Source organism: Somniosus microcephalus, chromosome 2 (genome assembly GCF_052327205.1).
Source record: "Somniosus microcephalus isolate GS21.2 chromosome 2, FLI_Smic_1.0, whole genome shotgun sequence".
Taxonomy (NCBI): domain Eukaryota; kingdom Metazoa; phylum Chordata; class Chondrichthyes; order Squaliformes; family Somniosidae; genus Somniosus; species Somniosus microcephalus.
This window is the reverse complement of record NC_140988.1, coordinates 127,879,976-127,906,003: the sequence shown is the minus strand read 5'-3', so window position 1 is coordinate 127,906,003 and position 26,028 is coordinate 127,879,976. Positions and strand designations below refer to the sequence as shown.

Sequence of the window (26,028 nt, the reverse complement as noted above, 5' to 3'; positions counted from 1 at the left end):
GTGGTGTGACTCCCTCCATAAGCATATGGAGGGAGTCATGGGAGAGCCTGGGTGCAGCCCTGTGCCTTTGTGCAGCAATTGTCAATGTTTGCAGCACCTCAATACTGTAGAACACTGATAGCAAAATGTCAAAATAAATTTGGACATGGTCCCTTTAAGGAAACCAGCTGATGACACATCATCAAATGACGTCACCAGACCCACTTCCTCTAATTGGCTGGGAAACGTGCTGGGCTGGCTTAAAAAGCCCCATCAACGGAAATTCATTTCACATAGCGGGATGGAGCCAGCAGTGGGGTTGGGACCCGCCACCAACATCGCCCACCACGGACCCGCCGAGGTGAGCAAAATCGTGGCCTTTGTGCTTATTTGGTCTCTTTTTCAGTTCTCTTTGTCAAAAAACTGAACTACGAGTCTAAACTAAAGCCTTCTCTGCAGTGCTAGATGGGTGATATCATGTAGCTCATCTGGTGAATGCAGTGGTGAAGGGACAATGTTACACTTTTACCACAAATTGGATGCTGTCATATTAATCCCTATGTGGGCAATTAACTACTTCCCAGGAATTAATAAAACCATACTGAAAGAAATCAATGTAACATGCCAGCTATGTGTCATGATTACTAAACAGAAAAAGGAAGACGTATGCGAGATGACTACTTACTGCATACTGATAGGAGCAGAGGAATATAGCCACTGCTTTGCAGTAAATTTTACAAACGTGCTCCTGGTGTGGAGCTTTGCCTGTTGGAGCACATACTTGAATTTGTGGTTGTGCTGCTGATGGGTGAAGCTCTCCATCAGGAGTAACCATTGTTAAAATTTACTCTTTTTTTTTCTGGATAGTTTAACCTTAGATTTGCCACCTAAGAGAGGAGATTTAGTGATAGCAGATTTTCTGTCCATACCAGTTCCAGAATATCCACTTCAACCTTCCTACCTACCCCTAACAAATCACACATGATATGCATGGGCAGTCTGCATAACATTTCCTGTGCTTAACTTATATATATGTAACTTTAACTATTGTAATCGCCAGAAAGATACTTGATGTGTTGTTGTCAGCATGTGGGCAACACTGGCAAGACCATATTGATTGCCTTAGAGGCCATTAGTGTGGGACTAGAATCACATGTAGGCCAGACTGGCAGACTCCCTTTCCTTAAAGGACATTAGTGAACCAGTTGGGTTTTTACAACAGTACAAGAACTGCATGGTCATTTTATTCTGGTGCCAGCCCATGATTTACCATATTTATTTGAATTCAGTTTCACAATTGCCATGGTGGGATTTGAACTCTCAACATCTGTGTTGTTACTCCAGTATCGTAAACACTGCACTACTGTACCCATATCTGGTAAAGCAACTGGGCACAGCTGCAAAATACAACTCTATTTCAATACCTCTTTCAAAATGAATCATAATGGTTGTGATATGTTTGATATGCTGAAATTAAAAGTGCATCCATTATCCTCATGTCTGTCACATCTATAGGGTATATGAATGATGGGGCCAATTAATTACGGGAAGCTGTGTGTCGGCATGATACTGTGAATTGTCCTGGGAGTGTTTGTGCCAATTTAAGACCATCATTGGTAATTAAATAAAGTATTTAAATGAATGTGTCTTTCCCCAATCAGTAAGCAGCACTGTGGGAATACCATACATATGTGTAAGAGTGTTGTGGAGTAATCAGACACACAGGTTCACGTTTGCTATATACCCACATAACAATTCTGATTTTGCCTAAGTCATTGAGTTGCTGCTGAATGGAAAAGTGCCGCTTCCCCACACGGAGGTAGTGAAAATTGAATGTCAAGCCAGCTTGGGCCACTCTCGTGCCCCTCCTGTTTTTGAACAAAAAATTGTATAGGATATTTGGCTTAAAGCTTACATTCAATCTAACTGAGAGAGCTTAATGTGGGGGGAAAAAGCACAATTTAAACAATCTTTCACACATTGTGGTGTCAATTATTGAAGATGAAAGTTTAAATAATAGGGGAGAAATTTACCTTACCTCTGATGTCTCAGCAGCTTGGTACAAATACTAACAATTCTTATGGAGTGTACAAAATATAAATGTTGCATAATTTCATTATAATGCAATTTATGTTTTGTTCTATCTAGCTGGAGACGGATGGCAGCTGCCACAATCTGGGGGAAGCAACATTCACTGCAAAACTTATCCAGTCCCTGATAGCTAGTGGAATTAAAGGGTCTATGATTGGGGTGATAACATTATACAAATCTCAGATGCACAAGGTGATTAAGATACATTTATTCTATTTACATTTGTACTAGTGAATCTTCTGCAACTTTGCTCCTGGTAAATTGGAGTAAGTGGTATATCTTTTAGCTGTAACTTTTGTAATGGGAGGTAAATCTATAGTAAGATGTACATGCATGAATGCCATAAGCATTAGAAATAAGATGTCAGACTGCTGTGGCAGTAAGGATCTACAATGTAGTGGGAATAACAGAACATGACTAAATCCAAAAGATGGAGGTAAGTTGAACATTTATGGATAGATAGTTTTGTTGGATTGGACATATTCCCAAGAAACCTGAGGAAGAGCCAATTCCAGCTTTATCTGTAATAGGTAACGGGTAAATCCAGACTCCTCTACATCACAAGGCAGGTTTAGTGACAATAAGTTTGACTTCCAAAGTATTTTTATATTGATAATGTGCTTCTGTCTCAAACAGCACACTATTGATATAATCAAGGCAAATCCCATGCCTCTAATAATATAGGTACATACCATCAAAGGCAGCAGAAAACATACGCATCCCTCAAATAAGGACCAGTGACAACTGGTGAAAAAAATCTCAGAGAGTGGTTCTTGTTGGATTAATCGAGTAGGTCAAGCTAAATTAAATAGGTTCCGACATCTGAGATAAATTAACTTGTTGATTTATTAAATATCAACAGAAAGTACAAGAAAATTTATATGTCTATATACTCATAAGTATGTACCCATCAGGGAGTACGAAATATCCATCTTTACTGTAGCTTTCTATGCTAACAATCCGATGACCGCCTTTACCTATGCCAAACTGTTAACCTATTATACACTATCTTACAGTTCCCATGGGTCTTAGGTCTATGTTGGAGTGTCACTTTCCTGCCATGCAAGGAACAATATAAAATGAACTACAAAGTGTCATGGAGCATTATACAATTGAAGGGTTTAGATGGATTCATAAACATGAGAACAACACTTGGGCAATTTATACATTGTTCTAGCTTTCAACTCATTCCTAACATTTTTTTCTCCATCTGGTTGTCTCTGTTCCATTTGAAAGCAGTAGTTCATGCTGAGCTTTTGGCTCCATGAACACAGGCTGCCTGCTAGTACCTTGCCCAAGTAGCCATTCTTCATGTGAGCCCTAAATGTGAGGTTTGACAGGTTATTTAATTGTAGAGAGTAAAATACCCTAGCCATATCCTTGCACCCCCTTCCCCTGCAACATTCATGATTGAACACTTTCTAGCACGGGTCAGTCAGGAGTGAGAACACTTATTTTCTAAGGTCTCCACCATGCCCTAGGTGAAATCAGCTAATAGGCTAAGGAAGAATTGTAGGATTTTCCTGAACTTCATGACTCTGACTAGGCAGTGCAGTTACCCACTGAGCTATAAGAAGGACCCAGTTGTCTGTCTTTTTAAAAAAAAAATAAAAAAAAAATTGTGTTGTGTTTCTAAGGTTTGTTTCTGATGGCCACATAACAGGCATAAAGCACTGCATGCTATTTTGCATGAAAGAGGTGCGATTATTATTTTTGTGATGATTGTAATTTATTTTGTGTTCCCTGCTGTGAATCCCTGATGGCATCAGTGGAATGAATATGTAACATTTGCACATGTTCCTTGCTCTGAGATTTTGATTTTTAGAAAATAGTTTTTAGCTATCGGCTTTAAAGGTTAATGTTTTAGACATTGTAAATTGGGTTTTATCATCCCTCAACCTACTTTGTTTGTAACAGTTTCTATTTGTTTCATGCAAGCATGTATTCTTTGCAAGAATTCATTGACAATAATGTCTTTACCAATGAAAGAAGTGCCAATTTACAGTTCTTTTTCTTTTTTATGCACTCAGTTATGTGGATTACTTAACTATACTGCACAATGTGACCTAGCTGAGATTAAAGCTGTTCAGGTTTCAACAGTGGATGCTTTCCAGGGAGCAGAAAAGGAGATTATTGTCTTGTCTTGTGTGAGGACTCGACAGGTTGGGTTTATAGACTCTGAGAAGCGAATGAACGTTGCACTTACCAGAGGGAAAAGACACTTGCTGATAGTAGGCAGTCTGACCTGTCTTAGAAACAACAGACTGTGGGAACGAGTTATTCATCACTGTGAAGGTAAGATGTGTCAGAAACAGAAATATATCAGATTAGGAAAAAAATCCTGCACTCTGTATTGAAGTTTGACTTTATTTGCACTATTGTGCAGATAAAAACTTTTGTTCGATGCTTCAAAGCATAGAAAATATGCTAGAATAGTTTAGCTAACAGTGAGTGTCGCGTTAAACTGTATGTTCTAAGTTCTGGTACTTTGAAATAGCCCAATACCCTTCCTATTATATTATGTTATTACTGTTTTATCTTAAGTCACAAAATGTTCTTTCCTTCTATTGTGCAGTGCTTTACAGTTGTCTGGATTAAACTTCATCTACCGCTGAACCTCCTGATACATATTTTATTTAATTCATTTTGTAGTTCCCAAGCTGTCTTCTGAGATTGAACTGTTCCTCCTAGTTTGGTATTATCTGTGAATTTGACTAGTTTGCATTGAGCTTCTTAATCAAACTTGTTAATGCAAAACTGAAGATCTCAACCCCTATTGCTGGGACAATCCATATGGTTCTTCCCCTGGCCGTGAAATCACTTTCCTAAAATGTACCTGCGCTTCCTAACCTTCAAATTTCTTGTCCATTCCTTGAATCCCCAATGCTTTAAGCTTGTAACAGCCTTTCTGCAGATGCTTGGCAAAGGCTTTAATGAAAATCTAAGTACACCTTGTCAAACAGCTTTCCGTAGTTTATTGAAGTTCATTAATGGTTGGAAAATCGTGGACAATGCATCCTTGATTTTCCGATAAACAATTGGCTGTGTGTGAGGTCCCACCAGTGGCACAAGGTCTCTGAAAATTTCATCCTATTTGGTATCTTACTTCCTCAAAAAGAATCCTTCAACCTTTCCCTTTCTGTCACAACTTTTCTTGCCCTTCTGTAGTTTATCAGTGCTATTATGGTCCATGGACCTCTTTTCTGTTCCTTCTAAGCTTCAAATGTTCCTTGCTGCAGGTACTTCTCTCTCTGTCCCCACAGTGTTGAGATCTAGACTTCGCACAGTCTCCTACATAAGCTCATTCTTTCCCAGAGCTCAAAACCATGGAACTACTTACCTCCCTCAGTCTTTTCTTCTTTCCAAAGTCTTAAGGCTTTTAAAATCCAATCTCAGCATCACCTAACCTTACTACCTCCTGAAATGCCCTGAAATTCTACACGGGTCTTCTGGCCTCCTGTTGTAACTTCGGTGGGAGACTGGTAGAATCCCCGGAGAAGCGGCGTGAACGGCCATTTTCAGCTGTTCGTGTGTTTCTCTGAGGGTTCGGCTGGTCTCTACCAAAGTTACAGCTGGGGGCCACCAGATCCTTCAAGGAATTTCAGAACCATCATGTCTATTTTCTTTACTGTTTTGACCATGTTGGTGTCAGGATGTATAGGCAATAACCCTTCACTTTGGGTAGTCAGTTTAAAGAAGGATAGATAGCAGAAAAGTGACCAGCTCCCCATATTATTGGGTGCAGAGGCCTGTCCCTGAAAAGCATACCTACCAATAATGCAGTGGGAATGTGTAGTGCACACTTCGAGCTTGTCCACTGTCTGCAAGGCTCTTGGTGGCTTGAAGTTTTACTTAAATGAGAAGTCCTTCCCATAATACAACTGAAGCACCTGAGCAACGCTCTAGTCACGAAGCCACATTAACAGCAGGAGCTGAGGAAGACATTCTTGCTTGTTATTGACTATTTTATATAGGATCATCCTTTTTTGCTGCCTCAGTTTTGTTTTTTGAGGACTCCAATGGCCAAATACTGCAAAGGGACTTAAATTTCACTGACTTTTCTTGCCCCCAAATTTGCAGTAATCAATCAAAGGACAATCACTGGGCTTTGGCTGCTGGTGCCCAATATTCTGATTCTATGGCACGCCCAGTGAGTCATGAGCTACGTGGCGTGACTGCTACTAAAATATTTAGATTGGCTGATGTCACATTATGGAGCAGCCATGGTCCCAATGCAGAGCCGCCAGGATTACTTTGCTGTTTTAACATTACCAAGTCCAAGCCCATCAGTATTGTATTGCAATTATTTTTGTTTTGTTTTTATATATACTTATGTTCATAGTGGAGTCTTGTTACCCCCGCCCCCACCCTCCTGTAGCTTAGGGTCTACAAAATATTTATTTTTAGCCAGGGTTATACATAAAACTATAAAAGTACAAATAAATCTGTGCGAATGGTGTGATATTTCTTCTAAGAAAATATCTGTAACTGTATCATGCAATTAAATAAAATGAGGTAATTTTACAATTTCTTGAATCAAAACAGTGTTTTCAAAGAAGGAAATGTGTCTGTTTTGTGCAGGCAGGTAACTGACATTAGTAAAATATGTATTTGTTCCCAGTGAGACAAAATGGCTTGAAGCATGCACACCAGTGTGAGCCAGAACTGGAGAAGATCTTGAAATGTTACAGTGACCAGAAGTTGGCAGAAAAGGGCCAAAAAGGACAAAAAAAAACGAAGTCCAGAAGCAAGTCTATTGTACCTGAAGAGGGCAACAAAGTAAGAATTTCAATATTCTGTCATTGAATTTTTCTGATAAATTGACCAGTGACTGAACTCATTCACAGACCCCCTTGTTCTGTCACAGTAGGTGTTGCTCAGAGAAGACTGGTGTTTAGCACAACTCCGCACTAGACCTGCAGTATATCTGGTCACTACAGCAAGGTCTGAGATGCCACTAATTAAAAGTGTCTCTAGGGAAATGCACTGTCTGCATTATAATAAGCCAGTTATGTCTTGAATCAACTTAAAATCTATGCTATAATTTGCACATGAAGTGGGTGGTTGCATAATCATGTACATATAAAGCTGCGATCACTACTTGCTTGCCGGATTCCAAAACGTGTTGTTATAACACCACAGACATTTAACTAATCACAAATTACAATATTTATGTTTTTTGTGTAGGTGTTTAAAATGAAAAATAAGTGAGAAATTATTTCATTCCTGAATCTTGAAGCAGGCTTCAGGAGGGAGATGGGGAAAAGTGAGCTTGTAAAAATACATCTGAAGATTGAAGGTTTTATTTTGAAGTCACATGGTCCGGCTCTGAAACTCCATGTTACACCATGGAAACCGGTTACAAAATTGCTGTTTTTATCATCAACCTCCCTGGCTGCCCCCTCAGGCTTAACTCTGTGGTACGGAACTTTTGATATCCTATGCAACCCTGAGCTGAGCTTCCTTCTCATGTTCAATCAGTAACAAAGACCACTTTCTTCCACCTCTGAAACAGTGTCCACCTCCAGCTCTACCCTCCCACTGCTAAAACCCTAATCCATGCCTTTCATCATTGCAAAGCTCAATTTCACCAATGCTTGCCATGCCAGCCTCACCCCCTCCACAAACTCCAACTGACTCACAACACAAAGTCCTCCACTTCTATGACCATTGTCCGCAACAAGTTCCTCTGATTTCCTGTACTTTGCCAAATTGACTTTAGGATCCTTATCCTAGGCTTCAAATCCCTGCATGTCCTCACTCCACCCTGCCTCAATGATCTACTCCAGGCATACATCCCCAGACGAACCCTCCACTCCTCTCATAACTGTTCTTTCACTGCAGCCCTGCCCTCTGAAACTCTCTCCAAATCTCTTGCTTACCACCTCCCTCCCTGTTTTCAAAAGCCTCTTAAAAATCTACTTCATCCACGATACTTTTGTCTCTAACCCTAATCTTTTGTTTCCTTTTCTCTTTTGCTCTGTATCCACCTTTCTTCCACTTTCTAAATAACAGCAAGTTGATTTTCCTTACGTGAGGAATGCTGTAGAAATGTAAGTTGTTTATTTTTTGATGATGAGGTAATGTTAAAGATTTTTCATACATTTCCTGACTCTGTGTTGTCATTGGCTGCTGTTTAAATCACAATGGAATTCATTAAGTATTCTGTTACATTGATTGAAGAAGGCTATGTGGCGGTTATGCAATATTAAGTGTAGGGATTTGGTTTACATAAACAGCTGCAGTATCACTACATTCCTGGCAGTGGCACTGCAAGCTGTCAGAAGTCAATGGTTCCCATCCAGCTTTGCAATATAAAAAACAAACCGATGGAATAGACATAATGGCCCAGAAATTCGGGTCGGGGGCTTCCCACGGGTGCAAGCCCCCGACCTGCACTTACCTAGCGCGCCGGCCGTTGACGCCTGGGCCTGCGTGCATTTCCGGTCTGTGACCCGCTGCAGCTCCCGGCGCGCTGTGCTTGCGTGATCCAGCGGCGTAGTTAGTGCAATGAGCCGGCTGGGATCACGTGAGCACTGGGCAACCAATCGGAGGTTGCAAAAGTTCATTCATGAGTTTGGTAGTAAGAACTGTCAAACTCATGAAAACTCCGGGTGCCCAAAACAGTACTTAAACTTCAAATAAAAGTTTTTTAAAATCCCACTAATTAAATGAACTATTAATAAGTGTAAAAAAACTAATTTAAACAATTAATCAAACTTTTGAAAAAAATATATTTTTTTTAAATCAGGTCTAAAAATACACTTACCTTACTGTAAAGTCTTTAAAAATAATAAACCTGTGGAAAAAATGTTCTAACTTTAATTAATAGACCACTTACTTTTTAAAACTAAGTACTTACGTCTGGTTTTTAAATGTGCAAAAAGTGCAGGCCTTCACGCACGTGCAAGCCTGTCAAAAAAAACGGAAGTTCAACGTGCACGCGCTGCCACATACGTCGCACGCGTTTCACTTCTTAACCCCTTCGTTCAGGGGACTGGAAGTGCCGTTTTCCCGCGCATGCGCTGTGCATGCAAGAAACCGGCACTTCCATCAGGTCCACGCGTGGGTACTCCGTCCGTACTCGCGCGTTGGGACCCGAATTTCTGGGCCATTTACTTCTGTCCTCTTTTGAAATGCTCCGAGGGCAAAAAATAAACAACTGGACTATTTTAAGATTTATTTCTTTGACTTATTTTCTTCCTGTGCAACATTTGAAGTGGCACTGAGAATTTTGCATTCAGAACAAGAATATCAGAAGTTGTTTGGAGTGCTGCATTTAGAGAAACAAAAAGAGAAATTTTGACTACTCTACAAAAAATGGCAAATTTTTCAGAAACTAAGGTGCTCTGTGAAATGGGAATGATGACCTCTGTGCTTGATTTTCCAATGCACTCCCTTTGCTGGTAGTGAAATCTCCAAAATTGTACCTTAAGAACAGCAAACTATCTAGCTCAAAAGAAATTGTAAGTGATTCTACCCATTCCACACTTGATTTCTAGGCAAATTGGCATATTTTGCATCAGATGATTTTAAAACTGAACTGGAATAAAAGCCCTACTCCTGCATTTAAATTCAACTGCACTGCAGTGCTGACTATATTTTAGTTGGAGCTTTAGTGCAGAAAAATGGCAGACGTCCATGGAAATATTGAATTGGTACACATATAGAATTCTATTTACTTCAGTACAGTACTGGATTGTATAAGTGCCATCTTTCAGATGAGATGTTAAAGCAAGCTCCTGTCAACCTTCTCAGGAGAACAGAAACAATTGCATGACACTATTTGAAGCAGAGCAGGGGAGTTCTCCCAGTGTCCTGGCCAACATGTGTCCCTCAATCAACACCACCAAAACAGATTATCTGGTCATGCATCTCATTGCTGTTTGTGGTACCATACTGTATGCATTACATTATAACAGTGATTACACTTCAGAAGTACAGGAAACTTTCTGGTATCCGGCACTGACGGGACCGAGCTGGTGCCGTACCATCAAAACTGCCGTAGAAACCAGCGCTAATGTTAAAACATACGGAGCTTTTGAGCTCCGTGTGAATCAACAAACCCTGTTGCTTAGCAACAGCTTCAAAACAGTCGGCCGCAGCTTAAAAGCGTCTCTGTAGCTAAGCAACAACTTCAGCTAGACCTTGCAGAGCCTGACTGGAAAAAAAAAGCAACGAAAAGTAAAAAAACTTATAGGAAACGGCTCCTGAATTTTGCCAGTAGATAGAGCTTTCCGGACATTTAACCTCCGGTTAAACGAAAGTTTCCTGTAATTCATTTGCTGTGAAGCGCTTTGGGACATCCTGAGGACATGAAAGGCACTGTATAAATGCAAATTACTTCTTTTAAGTAGCTATTTAATATATGTGTGCTTTTCTTTAAAATGTTTCATTACATTGGCAGTTGAGATTGGGAACATCTCACTGAACTATGCTTCAGTTGAAGGAACCTCTCGCAGTGTAAGATGTGCACATCGCGCAAACATATCTGTATGACGCATACTTGCAGCGTTGTCTCCCTCCAATTAAAATTACTTTAAGAATCCACCATTCTGCAGAACCTAAATGGAGAACTGTGCTGCTGCGACTTGGAGGTGCAGATCATGATGCTGTATTCCTGCTGTGAGACCCAGCAGTGCTGTCTGGCTGATTTGTTACTTTTATTCCCCACCGGCAGATAAGGGCCTAGAAATTGGATGCGGCCTGAATTGCGATGTGTGAACTTCGTGCTGCCTGCTAATTTAAATGACAGCAGCGTGCAGCCCAGCGCTAAGCGCGCTGTTGAGTGGCTGCCAGTCAGCCCAGACTGCTGCCGCCCATGCCAAGGTGGTGCAGTCTAAAGCCGGGCCTTCTGGGCTCAGAGCTGCTTAAGGTCATCCTGCAAGTCATGAGCCAGGTGGTCAGCGGATAGCTCTTGTTGCCCAGTAGTCACCCTCTGGTTTGTCATGATGGCTGAAAAGCAGATGGTACAGCGGACTGCCGCAGCATGAAGGGATCATGACTACTGCCAGGATACCGGGCATGATTCGCTGAGTATGATCGCGTATGATCGCACACCAGCTGGACATTGAAGGCGTAGAAACCCTTCCGGTTGCAGTACATCTCTGAGTTCACATAATCGACGTGTGCAGTCAAATGCACCCTGCACCATGGGAAGCCTGTTATTCCTGGCGAAGCTGCATGCTCACACCGCCTGCTTCTCTCTGGTAAGAGAGAATGAAATGTATTCACCTCTCTTTGCATACAGAGCCTCAGGGTGGACCTCCCTTATGCAACGGTGAACTGTTGCAAATGTCGCCTGCTCCAGCCTGGAAGGAGCCCTGTAGTGTATGTGCCTTTAAGAGCCCCATGTGTACTGTAATGCCGGTAATGGCCACTCGGGCTATATAAGCCTGTATATTGTGTTGTATCAGTTAGTTCCCCTCCAGACTTTGTTTAGTAAACACCGATGAAACCAACTCCTGTCTTCAGTGTCTCTATCAACACACAGACACAACAGTGGCGACGAATTGGAAACGGACTTACCTGCAATTCGGCAGCACCTCAAGGACATCGATTCCTCTAGTGTCCAAAGTTGAAGAAAAATCAAGAAAAAGGAAAAGCTGTGGTTTCACCAGCTAGCCAAGCTGGTGGCAGGTACTGCAATAATCCTTCCTGGGCGTCGGGCTGGGGCTCCAGCGGCTGGCTCTACAGCTAGGCCAAGCAGCAAAAGCGGAGGCAAGCAGTAACAGACGGGGAGGGAGCACTCGGGAGACGGCCGGCGCTGCAAGCAGGTCGGCGTTCAGACCTAGAGAGAGAGTCCAGCGGGAACGAGTCTCCAACTGTAAATAAATAAATAAAAAGAACGGAAACCGCGGGAAACAGCGTTGTCAGCGGCGGGGAAGCGCCATATCTTTTCTGCAGAAAAGAAAGAAAAGCGCGGGAAGCGCCATTTTATTTCTAGGATGCCTAAGTCTGGCAATATTGATGCTTTTGATAACGAGATAGAGGATTGGTCCACATATGTGGAAAGAGTGGAGGTATATTGCACCGCAAATGGAATAGAAGATGAAAAAAAAGCTTCAGTACTGCTAAATCTAATGGGCGCAAGGACATACGGGCTGTTATGAAATTTAATCACTCCAGCCAAACCAAAGGACAAGAATTTTAAAGAAATTGTTGATACCCTACAGGAGCACTTAAACCCAACACCGCTGCTGATAGCGGAACGATTCAAATTCTTCAAGAGAAATCAACACAAGAATGAAAGTAACGCTGATTACCTCACCGAATTAAGAAAGCTATCAAAACACTGCCAATTCGGGGCAGGACTAGCAGATTATCTTCGAGACAAATTCGTCTGCGGTCTCTTAAGTGAAGGAACACAAAAAAGGCTGCTTTCTGAAAAAGATTTAACGCTGGACAAGGCTTTCAGTATGGCTGTATCATACGAAGCAGCTGCAAGAGGAGCTGCAGAGATACAACAAAAGACACAGGACTTCGGCACCCATGAAATGACACAGGGTTTTGAGAGATGTTATCGCTGTGGCAGATCCACCCATGACCAGAGGGACTGCTGGTTCAAGGACAAAGCATGCAGGCAATGCGGAAAGATTGGACACATTGCACGGGTATGCCGATCTGGACAAAAAAAATCCACAGACAGGAAAAAAAAAATCAATAAAGAAAAGTACAGAAAGGTACAAATGATGACGGACAGTAGCTCCGAAGACCAGAAGAGCGATAGCGACTCCGAAAACAAGAGACTAAGCTGTCTCAGATTACATAATGTAATTGCCAAAGACCATTTGGGTTACCCTCACGATAGCAGGGTCCCCAGTTAAAATGGAGCTAGATACAGGATCAGCTCTGACCGTCATAAATCGACGGGATTATGAGCGGCTATTTCCGCATATACCTTTAAAAGACACATCCATTATCTTGAAAACATATACGGGGCAGAAAGTATACCCCAAAGGAAAAATAAGGGTGCCTGTTGTATACAACGGCAAGGAAATACAAAAGTTGTATTTATACATTCTACAAGATGGTGGTCCACCGCTGTTGGGACGTGAATGGATCAGGAAAATACGTTTAGACTGGCACTCCATTCAGGCACTGACGGTGACCAGTAAGAAAAAAAACGATGATGACGTCATACCTGAACGATTAAAAGACATCTTGGCCAATGCCAAAGAAGTGTTTCAAGAGAAACTAGGAACCTTGAAAGGCATCACCGCCTCAATAAAAGTGGAAGATGCAGCAATTCCCAAGTTTTTTAAGGCAAGACTGGTGCCATATGCAATTCGTCCAGCAGTCGAGGCAGAGCTGGAGAATTTGGAAAAGGCAGGCGTATTATCCAAAACAGATTGGAGCGAGTGGGCAACACCCATCGTTCCAGTCATGAAGAAAGCATTGAATAATAAATCTGAAGAACAGAGAAAAATTCGCATCTGTGGAGACTTCAAGGTGACTGTAAACCCAGTCCTTCACACGGTACAGTATCCTCTTCCGAGGATAGAAGATATTTTCGCCTCACTATCCGGAGGGAAACGTTTCACCAAAATTGACTTGGCACAGGCATATCTACAGATGGAGGTTGAAGAGGCCTCTAAAAAATATCTCACGATAAATACAAAGGTCTGTACCAGTACAATCGACTGGTTTTCGGAGTAGCATCCGCTCCAGCTATCTGGCAAAGAGCTATGGAGCAAGTCCTCCAAGGGATTCCGGGGACTCAATGCTACCTAGATGACATCCTTGTAACAGGAGAAAACGACAACCAGCACCGTGCCAATTTGGAGCAGGTGCTCACTAGGCTGAGAGAACGGGGCCTACAAACAAATCGCCCCAAGTGCGAATTTTTCCAAAATCAAATATCATATTGTGGCCACATAATTAATAAGGAAGGGTTGCATAAGTCACCTGAAAAAATTGAAGCGGTCATAAAAGCCCCAGCACCTGAAAATGTTTCACAATTAAGGTCGTTCCTGGGATGAATAAATTACTATCATAAATTTTTACCGAACTTATCAACTCTTCTACACCCTCTTAATGAACTGCTACAAACAGGAGTAATTTGGAAATGGAGCGAAGACTGTAAACGTGCCTTCCATAAATGCAAAGACTTAATCACATCCAAAGAAGTTTTGGCTCATTACAACCCATCACTGCCAATCAGACTGGCGTGCGATGCATCCCCTTACAGCGTGGGAGCAGTATTATTGCATAAATTCCCTGATGGCTCGGAACGGCCGATAGCTTTTGCGTCACGCTCATTGAACTCAGCTGAGCGTAACTATGCCCAAATCGACAGGGAAGCACTCAGCCTGGTATGGGGAGTGAAGAAATTCAACCGTTACCAACACGGACAAAAATTTACCTTGTTGACTGACCATCAACCCCTCATCTCCATATTCAACCCTAAAAAGGGTGTTCCCATTATGACAGCGCAAAGGCTACAGAGGTGGTCCCTTTTTCTAGGGGCACACCAATACAACATAGAATACAAAGGATCAAAACAGCATGGGAATGCTGACGGGTTATCGCCCCTACCGTTGCCAACGGTAGAAGAAGCACCTACCGTAGACCCAGTGGAGATTTTCCACTCTACCATAGTCGAATGTCTACCAGTAACAAATTCTGCCATTGAAAGGGAAACTAGAAATGACCCGACTCTCTCACGAGTCTACGATTTAACAGTGAAGGGATGGCCAGCACATGGCGAACCACTGTTGCCAGCATTCTCGCAAAGAAGAGAACAGCTGTCAGTGTGCCGAGGAACCTTGATGTGTGGATCCAGAGTGGTGATTCCACCCAAACTCCAGGATAAAGTTCTAAAGGAGCTTCACGAGGGGCATCTGGGTGGAGTGAAAATGAAGAACCTAGCCAGGGCGTTTGTATGGTGGCCAGGTATCGATGGAGACATCGAAGAAATGACCAAGAGCGGCCTAGGATGCCAGAAGGTCCAAAACGCTCCACCCCAAGCCCCTCTACATCCATGGGAGTGGCCCTCATCTCCCTGGCAAAGGGTACACATCGACTTTGCTGGTCCATTTATGGACTCAATGTTCTTAATCGCGGTTGATGCACACTCCAAGTGGCCGGAGGTAATAAAGATGTCCTCCACCACCACGGAAAAAACCATCACAGTATTAAGGACCATATTTGCCAGGAATGGGCTGCCGGAACAGATATGTTCTGATAATGGACCGCAATTTGTGTCCGAAGAATTCAGAAAGTTCTTAAAGAACAATGGGGTTAAGCACTACACGTCCGCCCCATACCATCCCGCCACCAATGGATTGGCTGAAAGGTTTGTCCAGACCTTCAAGAAGGCCATAAAGGCCATGGGTAATGAAGACATAAAACTTCAGCACAAGGTGGATAACTTCTTGTTCGCATACAGGAATGCAACACATATGGTTACAAACCAAACTCCCGCCATGATGTTCTTCAATAGAAGCCTAAGATGCCGGCTGGATTTGATCAAGCCCAACATCAGAAGGGACGTGGAGAACCGGCAATTTCAAGACATGAATGAAAGGCCAACTAGAACCTTCCAGATAGGTCAACAAGTTTTGGCCCGGGACTACCGTACCGAGAAATGGCAGCCTGGAACTATCTGCACACGACTAGGACCGCTGATGTATACCGTGGACATCGGAGAAAGCATAATAAGGCGCCATGCTGACCAAACCATAGAGTCATCCGAAAAGGGACAACCTACACCACAACTCTATACGCCTAACGATGAAGTAGAGATACCCATATCTACCTCCGATCCGGGGATACTGGAACCCGATGAACCTGACACTGGCATTCAAGCCGAATCAGCCTTGCCAAAAGAACCTACTACACCACCAGAAACTACTACACCACCGAGGCGTTATCCGGACCGAGTCAGGAAGCCTCCAGAGAGACTGACTTATAATTAATTAACTGCAGCAATGTGTAGATTATTTTTCTTGTAACATGTAATTAATAATTACTTAAAATATTATGTACTGGTTGGCTAAAAGGGGAGGAATTGTAGTGTATGTGCCTTTAAGAGCCCCCTGTGTACTGTAATGCCGGTAATGGCCACTCGGGCTATATAAGCCTGTATATTGTGTTGTTGTGGGAGACTACGGTCTCCCGCGTAAAGAAATAGGCAACACAGCGAGCTACAAGAAATAGGTCTTTACTCCAACTCTCACAATACAGTACTGAATTCGTGAAGCCCGCGAACCTGTGATGACTCACGGATTGGTCACCTGCTGGAACCTGATTGGTTTTCCTTCTCAGCAGCAGGCAAGTCTGAACGTGCCTTATTCCTCTCAGCTTGCAACTGTCTTGCGGGGGGAGGGGAATACAGCAGTTAAAAAGGGATTATACAGGTTTATCTACATACACACAGTGTTTCCCCAATACGCCCCCCCAGAATCCTCGTTAACTGTAAAAGTCAGTCTCTGCGGAGGTTTGACCAATCGGCCGTAGCGGCTGTAGTAGCCATCTGGCGTGTGAGGAGGGCTGTCTGGGAGGTCGGCGGGTTGGTTCGTCGGCTGGTCTGGCGGCTGGTCTGCCGGTGGGCTGGCTGGACGGGCTGCCGGCGAAGGTGGGGCGGCAGCCGGGAAGTAAGGTTCTGGCGTGTCTTGGTCCTCTTGTGGGGCTGCCGCCAACGCGGGAGGTCTGCCCCGCCGTGGGGGAAGAGCCGGCCGAAACGGGACGCTGAGGTCCAGCTGCGCCGGTTTGAGGCGGTCTACTGAAATAAGGTCCGGCTTCCCGCCGACGTCGATAAGAAAAGCTTTGTCCCCCGTCTCCAATACTGGGAAGGGGCCGGTGTATGGTGCCTGCAGCGGGCCTCTGTGCGCGTCCCGGCGCACGAAGACGAACTCCGCATGTCGTAAGTCTCGAGGCACGTAGGACGGCTGCAGGCCGTGTTGCGAAGTGGGCACTGGATGGAATTGCTGGGCCACGTCCTGGTGCAGGAAAAGTTGTCTGGCGGCCGACCACGGCTCCGTTGTCAGGGGGAGGAAGTCGCCTGGTACTCTGAGCGGTTGGCCGTAGACCATCTCGGCCGCGGAGGCGCGGAGGTCCTCTTTGGGCGCGGTGCGCAATCCCAGGAGAACCCAGGGTAGTTTGTCGATCCAGCTGGTGTCGGCCAGGCTGGCGCGGAGGGAGGCTTTCAAAGAACAATGAAAGTGCTCGCAGAGCCCGTTGGCCTGCGGGTGGTAGGCTGTTGTCCTGTGCAACTTGGTGCCGAGGCCGGTGGTGATGGCATTCCACAAGTGGGAGGTGAACTAGGGGCCTCTGTCCGAGGATATGTCGGTTGGCACGCCGAACCGGGCCACCCATGTCGAGACGAATGCTCGCGCGACGTCGGTCGTGGTGGTGGAGGCGAGGGGAACCACCTCGGGCCATCTCGTGGTGCGGTCGACGATCGTGAGCAGGTGTGTAAAACCGTGCGACGACTGCAAGGGACCTACCAGATCGACGTGGACGTGGTCGAAACGCCTCTCGGGCACCGGGAAACACTTCAATGGCGCCTTGGTGTGCTGCTGGACCTTAGCGCGCTGACACGCCACGCATGTGTTGGTCCAGTCTCTCACATCCTTGTGGAGTCCAGGCCAGACGAACTTGGCGGACATAAGTTTCTGAGACGCACGCATCCCTGGATGTGAGAGGCCGTGGATGATGTCGAAAACTCGCTTGCGCCAGGCGGATGGGACGACCGGCCTAGGCGAGGGGGCTGAGATGTCGCACAGGAGGGTTGTGCCGGCTGCGTGGAAGTGGATGTCGGTCAGGGTGAGGCTGGTAGGTGACGTCCTGAGGGCCTGGATCTCTGCGTCGGTGGCCTGGTCTCTTGCCATGCTGGCGTAGTCGACGCCCAGGTGCACTGCGTGAAGTGAGGGTCTTGAGAGGCAGTCGGCCACCAAATTTTCCTTGCCGGCGACGTGGCGGATGTCCGTGGTGAACTCCGAGCTGAAGTTGAGTTGGCGCGCGGACCAGGGTTCGGTTACTTTGGCCATGGCGAAAGTGAGCGGCTTGTGGTCCACGAATGCGGTGAACGGCCGGCTTTCCAGGAGGAAACGGAAGTGCCGGATTGCCAGGAACATGGCCAGGAGCTCTCTGTCGAACGTGCTGTAGGCCTGCTCGTTCTTGCGCAGCTGTCGGCTGAAAAATGCCAGTGGCGGCCACGCGCCTTCGACCCACTGTTGCTGGACGGCGTAACCCGAGGCGTCCGTGGTGAGGGCGGTCTTGGCGCCCGGGATGGGGTGGGCCAGTAGTGTGGCGTTGGCCACGGCGCTTTTGGTCTGGTGGAAGGCTGTCGCCATCTCGCTGGACCAGGTGAGTTGCTCTTTACCCGTTTTGCCCCTGGTGGCTTCGTAGAGGGGGCCCATGAGTGCGGCGGCCTTGGGCACGAACCGGTGATAGAAATTGACCATCCCCAAAAATTCCTGCAGCGCCTTGACCGAGGTGGGCTGGGGAAAGTCCGCCACCGCCTGCACCTTGGAAGGTAGGGGAATGGCTCCCCTTGGCGAGATTCTGTGGCCAAGAAAGTCAATTTGGGCTGCTCCGAACTGGCATTTGGCCGGGTTGACGATTAGCCCGTGTTGGCTGAGGCGCTGGAAAAGGGAGCGCAAATGTGCGATGTGCTCGGCCTTGCTGGTGCTGGCCACGAGGATATCGTCCAGATAGACGAACAAGAAGCTCAGGTCCCGTAGGACGGAGTCCATGAGCCGTTGGAAGGCCTGTGCGGCGTTCTTAAGCCCGAAGGGCATGCGCAGGAACTCGAACAGTCCGAAGGGGGTGATGACCGCCGTCTTCTGGACGTCTGCGTGGTGGACGGGGACCTGATGGTAGCCGCGAATCAGGTCGACCTTGGAAAAGACGGACTTTCCTGCTAGGTGTGCCGAGAAGTCTTGGATGTGCGGAATGGGGTATCTATTGGGCGTGGTGGCGTCGTTGAGCCGTCTGTAGTCGCCGCAGGGGCGCCAGCCACCGCCCGGCTTGGGCACAATATGGAGGGGGGATGATCAAGGGCTGTTCGAGCGGCGGATGATGCCCAGTTTTTCCATCATGGCGAATTCTTCCTTGGCCACCGCCATCTTGGCTGGGTCCAGGCGTCTGGCTCGAGCGAACACTGCTGGTCCCATAGTGGCGATGTGGTGCTCGACCCCATGCTTGGCTGCCGCGGCTGAGAAAGTCGGTTGTGTGAGCCTCGGGAAATCTGCGAGTAGGCGGGCGTAGTCGTCATGCGCCGGGGCGGAGCAAGACCCGACGAGGGCTGGGCTGTTGTTCTGCTGGCAGGCCAGTGAAGCGAAAGTTGCTGCGTCGATCAGGCGCCTGTCGCGGACGTCGACCAGGAGTCCGTGGGCGCAAAGAAAATCGGCGCCCAGCAAGGGATGTGCCACCGAGGCCGTCACGAAATCCCACGTAAATCGCTGGCCGTTGAAACAAACCTCGGCCCGTCGCTTTCCGAAAGTAGCGATGGCTGCGCCATTTGCCGCCACGAGGGGTGGGCCGCTGCGGCCTGCCTGGATGTCGAGCTGGGAGGCAGGAATTATGCTGCATTGGGCTCCGGTGTCGCAAAGGAATCTGTGCCCTGAAAGAGAGTCGGTTATGTACAGCAGTTTACCTGCGGTGCCGATGACCATCGTGGCGGCGGGGGTGCGGTCGAGCGGGCCTAGGCGGCGGCGCGGGGCTGGTGCGTTGGTCCAGGCGGCCATCTTGGTTTGATCGAAAGAGTAGGGTGCTCTGCAGCGTTGGGCCTTGTGGCCGAAACGCGCGTGGTAGTAGCATAGTTCTGCGGCCTGGCGTGGCGGCGCGCGCTCGCTGGTGTCGGGGAGCCTCGCAGCTGCACAGCCGAGTTGGGCGACGGCGAAGACTTTGTCCGCGGCGGCTGCCAGTTGTACGCAGTCCGTGATCGGGGACCCCGCGAGGGCAGCCTGTACCTGCTGAGGAAGCAGGCTGAGGAAAAGGGCCTGAAACAAGAAGCACTGCGGTGCAGAGCCCAGGAGCGCAAGCATCCGGCTCATCAACTGGGTCGGGGTAGAATCGCCGAGGCCTGGTAGTGAGAGAAGCCTGCGGGCCCTCTCCTCCCCGGACAGGCCGTAAGCCTGCAGCAAGCGGCCCTTAATGGTTGAGTACTTGCCGGTCTGTGGTGGGTTCCCCAGCAGGTCGAGAACTTCAGCGGCGGTAGAGCTTGCTAGCGCTGAGACTACGTGGAGGTACCTTTCTTCATCGTCTTGAACCCTGCGAAGGGTGAATTGGGCCTCCGAGTGCGCGAACCAAGCTGGTGCTTGGTGTTCCCAGAAGGTGGGGAGCTTCAAGGACGCGGCGCCGGCCGACATCAGGCTGCTGCTGGTTGCCATCGGGTCGTTGCTGGCCTCTGTAGGGCTGCGTGAGTCGGGGGCTTCGGCCGCCGACATTCGGGGTCACCAATGTGGGAGACTACGGTCTCCCGCGTAAAGAAATAGGCAACACAGCGAGCTACAAGAAATAGGTCTTTACTCCAACTCTCACAATACAGTACTGAATTCGTGAAGCCCGCGAACCTGTGATGACTCACGGATTGGTCACCTGCTGGAACCTGATTGGTTTTCCTTCTCAGCAGCAGGCAAGTCTGAACGTGCCTTATTCCTCTCAGCTTGCAACTGTCTTGCGGGGGGAGGGGAATACAGCAGCTAAAAGGGGATTATACAGGTTTATCTACATACACAGTGTTTCCCCAATGTGGCAACGCCACATTGTATCAGTTAGTTCCCCTCCAGACTTTGTTTAGTAAACACCTATGAAACCAACTCCTGTCTTCAGTGTCTCTATCAACACACAGACACAACAAGCCAGACATATAAAAATTCATGGCCACGCTCACCTTCACAGCCAATGGCAATGTCGTCCTTGCATTCAAATAGCTCACCAAGCCGTTCCTGATTGAAGAATCCTGAGACTGCAGGCCTGCCTGCAACAGGTGGCAGATTTCAGTGAGCACCTCCTTAGTGAAGTGGAGATGTCGCATGCACTTTTCCTCGCTGAGGTTGAGGCAGGAGAAGTTCTCCCTGAAGACCCTGGGTGGATATGGCCTCCTGCTGGAAGCCCTTCTCCCACTCCACTCTCTACAAGCAGTTTGTCCTCCCCTGTGTCACCTCTGCTCATTCTCCCAATCATGCTGCAGGCCAAGGGGGATACAAACTACAACACACATGTCTGGGAGCAACTGGTCTGAGCAGAAGCCTTGAAATAACCTGCCACACCACTCCCTTGAGACTTCAGTTCCTTCAACTAAGACCCCAAAAGAAGAAACACCTCTACGAACTCACCAAGAGCCAATAGAAATCAATCAGCAACTAACCTGAAAGCAGGTGATGATCCTTTTAAATAGCACTGGTGGGGGATCCTTCCTGCTGCTGAACGCATGTTCAACTCTGCGGGATTAAGAGAGAGAGGGCGTTGGCTACAGCGTTGAGGTCGAAAATGGCAGCGCTGACAAAGCAACGTTACGCCCTGACAGAGGTCACAATCTGCGTACTCTGCATAGTTCCAGCGCATGCTTCCCGTGCTAGCAACCTCATCAAAACGGTGTCCGGCGCACCCACACCATAAGTGTGTGCGCATGGCCACAAAACGGCACCCGTAGCACCGAAAAAAAGGGGCGCTATGAAGCCGAATTTCGCTGCCAAGATGTTTTTGCCAGATTTTGTTCTTCAATCAGGAACGGCTTGGCGAGCTATTTGAAATTATGGAGCGGGCCATATTCAGCCCGTGGATCTGCAGTTAGATCTAGGTATAGCCAATATGAATATGCTGGCTGTTGACCACCATGGAATACCTTCTTTCATGCAGTACCACTTAAACCATGTACTTCGATTACAGTGCTTTCAAAGAACCGCCAAAATTAACATTCGGCCTTCAAATATATTTGTTCTATTGTGTCTTCTGTCATGGTCTTCCTTGGGAATTGGAGCCTCCTTCTGCACTAATCCTCTGCCAAACTGAGGTTTCCTTTATCCGTTTATGGGATGTGGGCGTCGGTGGCAAGGCCAGCATTTATTGCCCATCCCTAATTGCCCTTGAGAAGGTGGTGGTGAGCCGCCTTCTTGAACCCCTGCAGTCCGTGTGGTGAAGGTACTCCCACAGTGCTGTTAGGTAGGGAGTTCCAGGATTTTGACCCAGCGACGATGAAGGATTGGCGATATACTTCTAAGTCAGGATGGTGTGTGACTTGGAGGTGGTGGTGTTACAATGCGCCTGATGCCCTTGTCCTTCTAGGTGGAAGAGGTCGCGGGTTTGGGAGGTGCTGCTGAAGTAGCCTTGGCGAGTTGCTGCAGTGCATCTTGTAGATGGTACACACTGCAGCCACGGTACGCCGGAGGTGGAGGGAGTGAATGTTTAAGGTGGTGGATGGGGTGCCAATCAAGCGGGCTGCTTTGTCCTGGATGGTGTCGAGCTTCTTGAGTGTTGTTGGAGCTGCACTCATCCAGGCAAGTGGAGAGTATTCCATCACACTCCTGACTTGTGCCTTGTAGATGGTGGAAAGGCTTTGGGGAGTCAGGAGGTGAGAAACTCACCACAGAATAACCAGCCTCTGACCTGCTCTTGTAGCCACAGTATTTATGTGACTGGTCCAGTTAAGTTTCTGGTCAATGGTGACCCCCAGGATGTTTCATGATGGTGGGGGATTTGGTGATGGTAATGCCGTTGAATGTCAAGGGGAGGTGGTTAGACTCTCGCTTGTGGGAGATAGTCATTGCCTGGCACTTCTGTGGTGCGAATGTTACCTGCCCCTTATGAACCCAAGCCTGAACGTCGTCCAGGTCTAGTTGCATGCGGGCATGGACTGCTTCATTATCTGAGGAGTTGTGAATTTCGCTGAACACTGTGCAGTCATCAGCGAGCATCCCCATTTCTGATCTTACGTTGGAGGGAAGGTCATTGATGAAGCAGCTGAAGATGGTTGGGCCTAGGACACTGCCCTGAGGAACTCCTGCAGAGATGTCCTGGGGCTGTGATGATTGACCTTCAACCACCACAACCATCTTCCTTTGTGCTAGGTATGACTCCAGCCAGTGGAGCGTTTTCTCCCCGATTCCCATTGACTTCAATTTTACTGGGGCTCCTTAATGCCACACTCTGTCAAATGCTGCCTTGATGTCAAGGGCAGTCACTCTCACCTCTGGAATTCAGCTCCTTTGTCCATGTTTGGACCAAGGCTGTAATGAGGTAGAGAGCCGAGTGGTCTTGGCGGAACCCAAACTGGGCATTAGTGAGCAGGTTATTGGTGAGCAAGTGTCGCTTGATAGCACTGTCAATGACACCTTCCATCACTTTGCTGATGATTGAGAGTAGACTGATGGGGCGGTAATTAGCCAGGTTGGATTTGTCCTGCTTTTTGTGGACAGGACATACCTGGGCAGTTTTCCACATTGCCGGGTAGATGCCAGTGTTGTAGCTGTACTGGAACAGCTTGGCTAGAGGCGCTGCTAGTTCTGGAGCACAAGTCTTCAGCATGACAGCTGGGATGTTGTTGGGGCCCATAGCCTTTGCTGTATCCAGTGCGCTCAGCCATTTCTTGATATCACGTGGAGTGAATCGAATTGGCTGAAGATGGTGGGGACCTCAGGAGTAGGCCGATAAGGATCATCCACTCGGCACTTCTGGCTGAAGATGGTTGCAAACGCTTAAGCCTTGTCTTTTGCACTCATGTGCTGGGCTCCACCATCATTGAGGATGGGGATAGTCATGGAGCCTCCTCCTCCCGTTAGTTGTTTAATGGTCCACCACCATTCACGACTGGATGTGGCAGGACTGCAGAGCTTTGATCTGATCCGTTGATTGTGGGATTGCTTAGCCCTGTCTATAGCATGCTGCTTCTGCTTTTTAGCATGCATGTAGTCCTGTGTTGCAGCTTCCCCAGGTTGGCCTGGGGAAGCTGCAACATTTTTAGATGCGCCTGGTGCTGCTCCTGGCGTGCTCTTCTACACGCCTTATTGAACCAGGGTTGGTCCCCTGGCTTGATGGTAATGGTAGAATGAGGGATATGCTGGGCCATAAGGTTACAGATTATGGTAGAATACAATTCTGCTGCTGCTGATGGCCCACATCACCTCATGGATGCCCAGTTTTGAGCTGCTAGATCTGTTCTGAATCTATCCCATTTAGAACGGTGGTAGTGCCAAACAACATGATGGAGGGTGTCCTCAGTGTGAAGACAGGACTTTGTCTCCACAATGACTGTGCGATGGTCACTGCTACCAATACTGTCATGGAGAGATGCATCTGCGATCTGTAGGTTGGTGACGACGAGGCCAAGTAGGTTTTTCTACGTGTTGGTTCTCTCACCACCTGTCGGAGGCCCAGACTGGCAGTTATGTCCTTCAGGACTCGGCCAGCTTGGTCAGTAGTGGTACTACAGAGCCACTCTTGGTGATGGACATTGAAGTCCCCCACCCAGAGTACATTCTGTGCCCTTTCTACTCTCAGTTCTTCTTCCAAGTGGTGTTCAACATGGGGGAGTACTGATTCATCAGCTGAGGGAGGGCGGTAGGTGATAATCAGCAGGAGGTTTCCTTGTCCATACTTGACCTGGAGCCATGAGACTTCATGGGGTCTGGAGTCAATGTTGAGGACTCCCAGGGCCACTCCTTCCCGACTGTATACCACTGTGCCGCCACCCCTGGTGGGTCTGTCCTGCCGGTGGGACAGGACATACCCAGGGATGGTGATGGCAGAGTTTGGGACATTGGCTGAAAGGTATGATTCTGTGAGTATGACTGTCAGGCTGTTGCTTGACTAGTCCGTGGGACAGCTCTCCCAATTTTGGCACAAGTCCCCAGATGTTGGTGAGGAGGACTTTGCAGGGTTGACTGGGCTGGTTGTGCCGAGGTCGATGCCGGGTGGTCTGTCCGATTTCCTTCTTGCTATGTATCGTAGCGGTTTGTTACAACTGAGTGACTTGCTAGGCCATTTCAAGTGGCAGTTAAGAGTCAACTACATTGCTGTGGGTCTGGAGTCACATATAGGCCAGACCAGCTAAGGACGGCAGATTTTCTTCCCTAAAGGACCTTATTGAACCAGATGGGTTTTTACGACAATCCAATAGTTTCATGGTCACCATTATTGATACTGGTAATTACAACAGATTTATTTAATTAACTGAATTTAAATTTCCTAGCTGCCATCTCATGTTTTTGGATCATTAGTCCAGGCCTCTGGATTATTAGCCCAGTGACATTTCCACTACGCTACCGTTCCCATTGTATAGCATTTTCTTCACGTTGAGGTATGTGCACCTCTGTCCGTAGTCAAGGGTGTGAGCCTATCGGTGGATGGGCATGGACCACCCCAATCTGTAACACAAGAGAATGACTGGAAGTGCCAACAATCTCAAAATCTCCAACCCATTACAAAGTTTCAGTGAAAAATAGTTATTGTGCTCATTCGTCTGCTGGCTGGGTTCCTCCTCCATTTGTTCTTTCTGCTTGGTGGTTGAACACAGCTTTTTGTGAGTGCATCTTTCAGACATTGCTAAAACATTTGCACCCATCCATCCTTCCATCATGTACATTTCTAGTGTCAGACTGCATAGCATTTTCTTCCCAAATGTGTCTGTTTGACACGGGGTCCATGGAATTGAAACTTGTCAAAAATATAGAGTCTATATTGTCCATTTCCCTCCTTTTTAATAAATCACCTCTGTTTTGTGAACCAGGGGATTCAATGCGTGTTTTCTTTCCCATGTTGCCATTTTGCAATTGAATATATTGGCCCAGTAATTCCGTTCCACACGCGTGAGTACGGTCGGGGTACTCGCGTCTGGCCGGAGGAAATGCCGGTTTTCAGCATGCACAGCGCATGCGGAGAAAACCGGCATTTCCTGTCCTCTGAACGAAGGGGTTCAGAGGCACAGCGCGTGCGACTGCACAGGCAGCGCGTGCGCAGTGAACTTCGTCGATTTCATTCATGGATTCAGTGAGGTTAAGTCCTTACAACTTA

At 47.1% G+C, this 26,028-nt stretch overlaps 1 protein-coding gene across 5 annotated transcripts in view; it reads left to right on the top strand.

Moving 5' to 3' along the window:
• The window catches only part of LOC147122945 (5'-3' DNA helicase ZGRF1-like), a 153,938-nt gene that overhangs the window by 116,307 nt on the left and 11,603 nt on the right, over window positions 1-26,028 (top strand). For 3 of the 5 annotated variants that reach the window (XM_085962226.1, XM_085962229.1, XM_085962228.1), the window contains 3 exons: window positions 2,128-2,262; window positions 4,101-4,365; window positions 6,692-6,849. In XM_085962226.1, coding sequence (XP_085818352.1) covers window positions 2,128-2,262; window positions 4,101-4,365; window positions 6,692-6,849 — 558 coding nt within the window. Of the gene's footprint in view, window positions 1-2,127; window positions 2,263-4,100; window positions 4,366-6,691; window positions 6,850-8,085; window positions 8,124-26,028 lie in introns of all 5 variants that reach the window. The other 2 variants (XM_085962225.1, XM_085962227.1) reach the window with 1 other exon arrangement.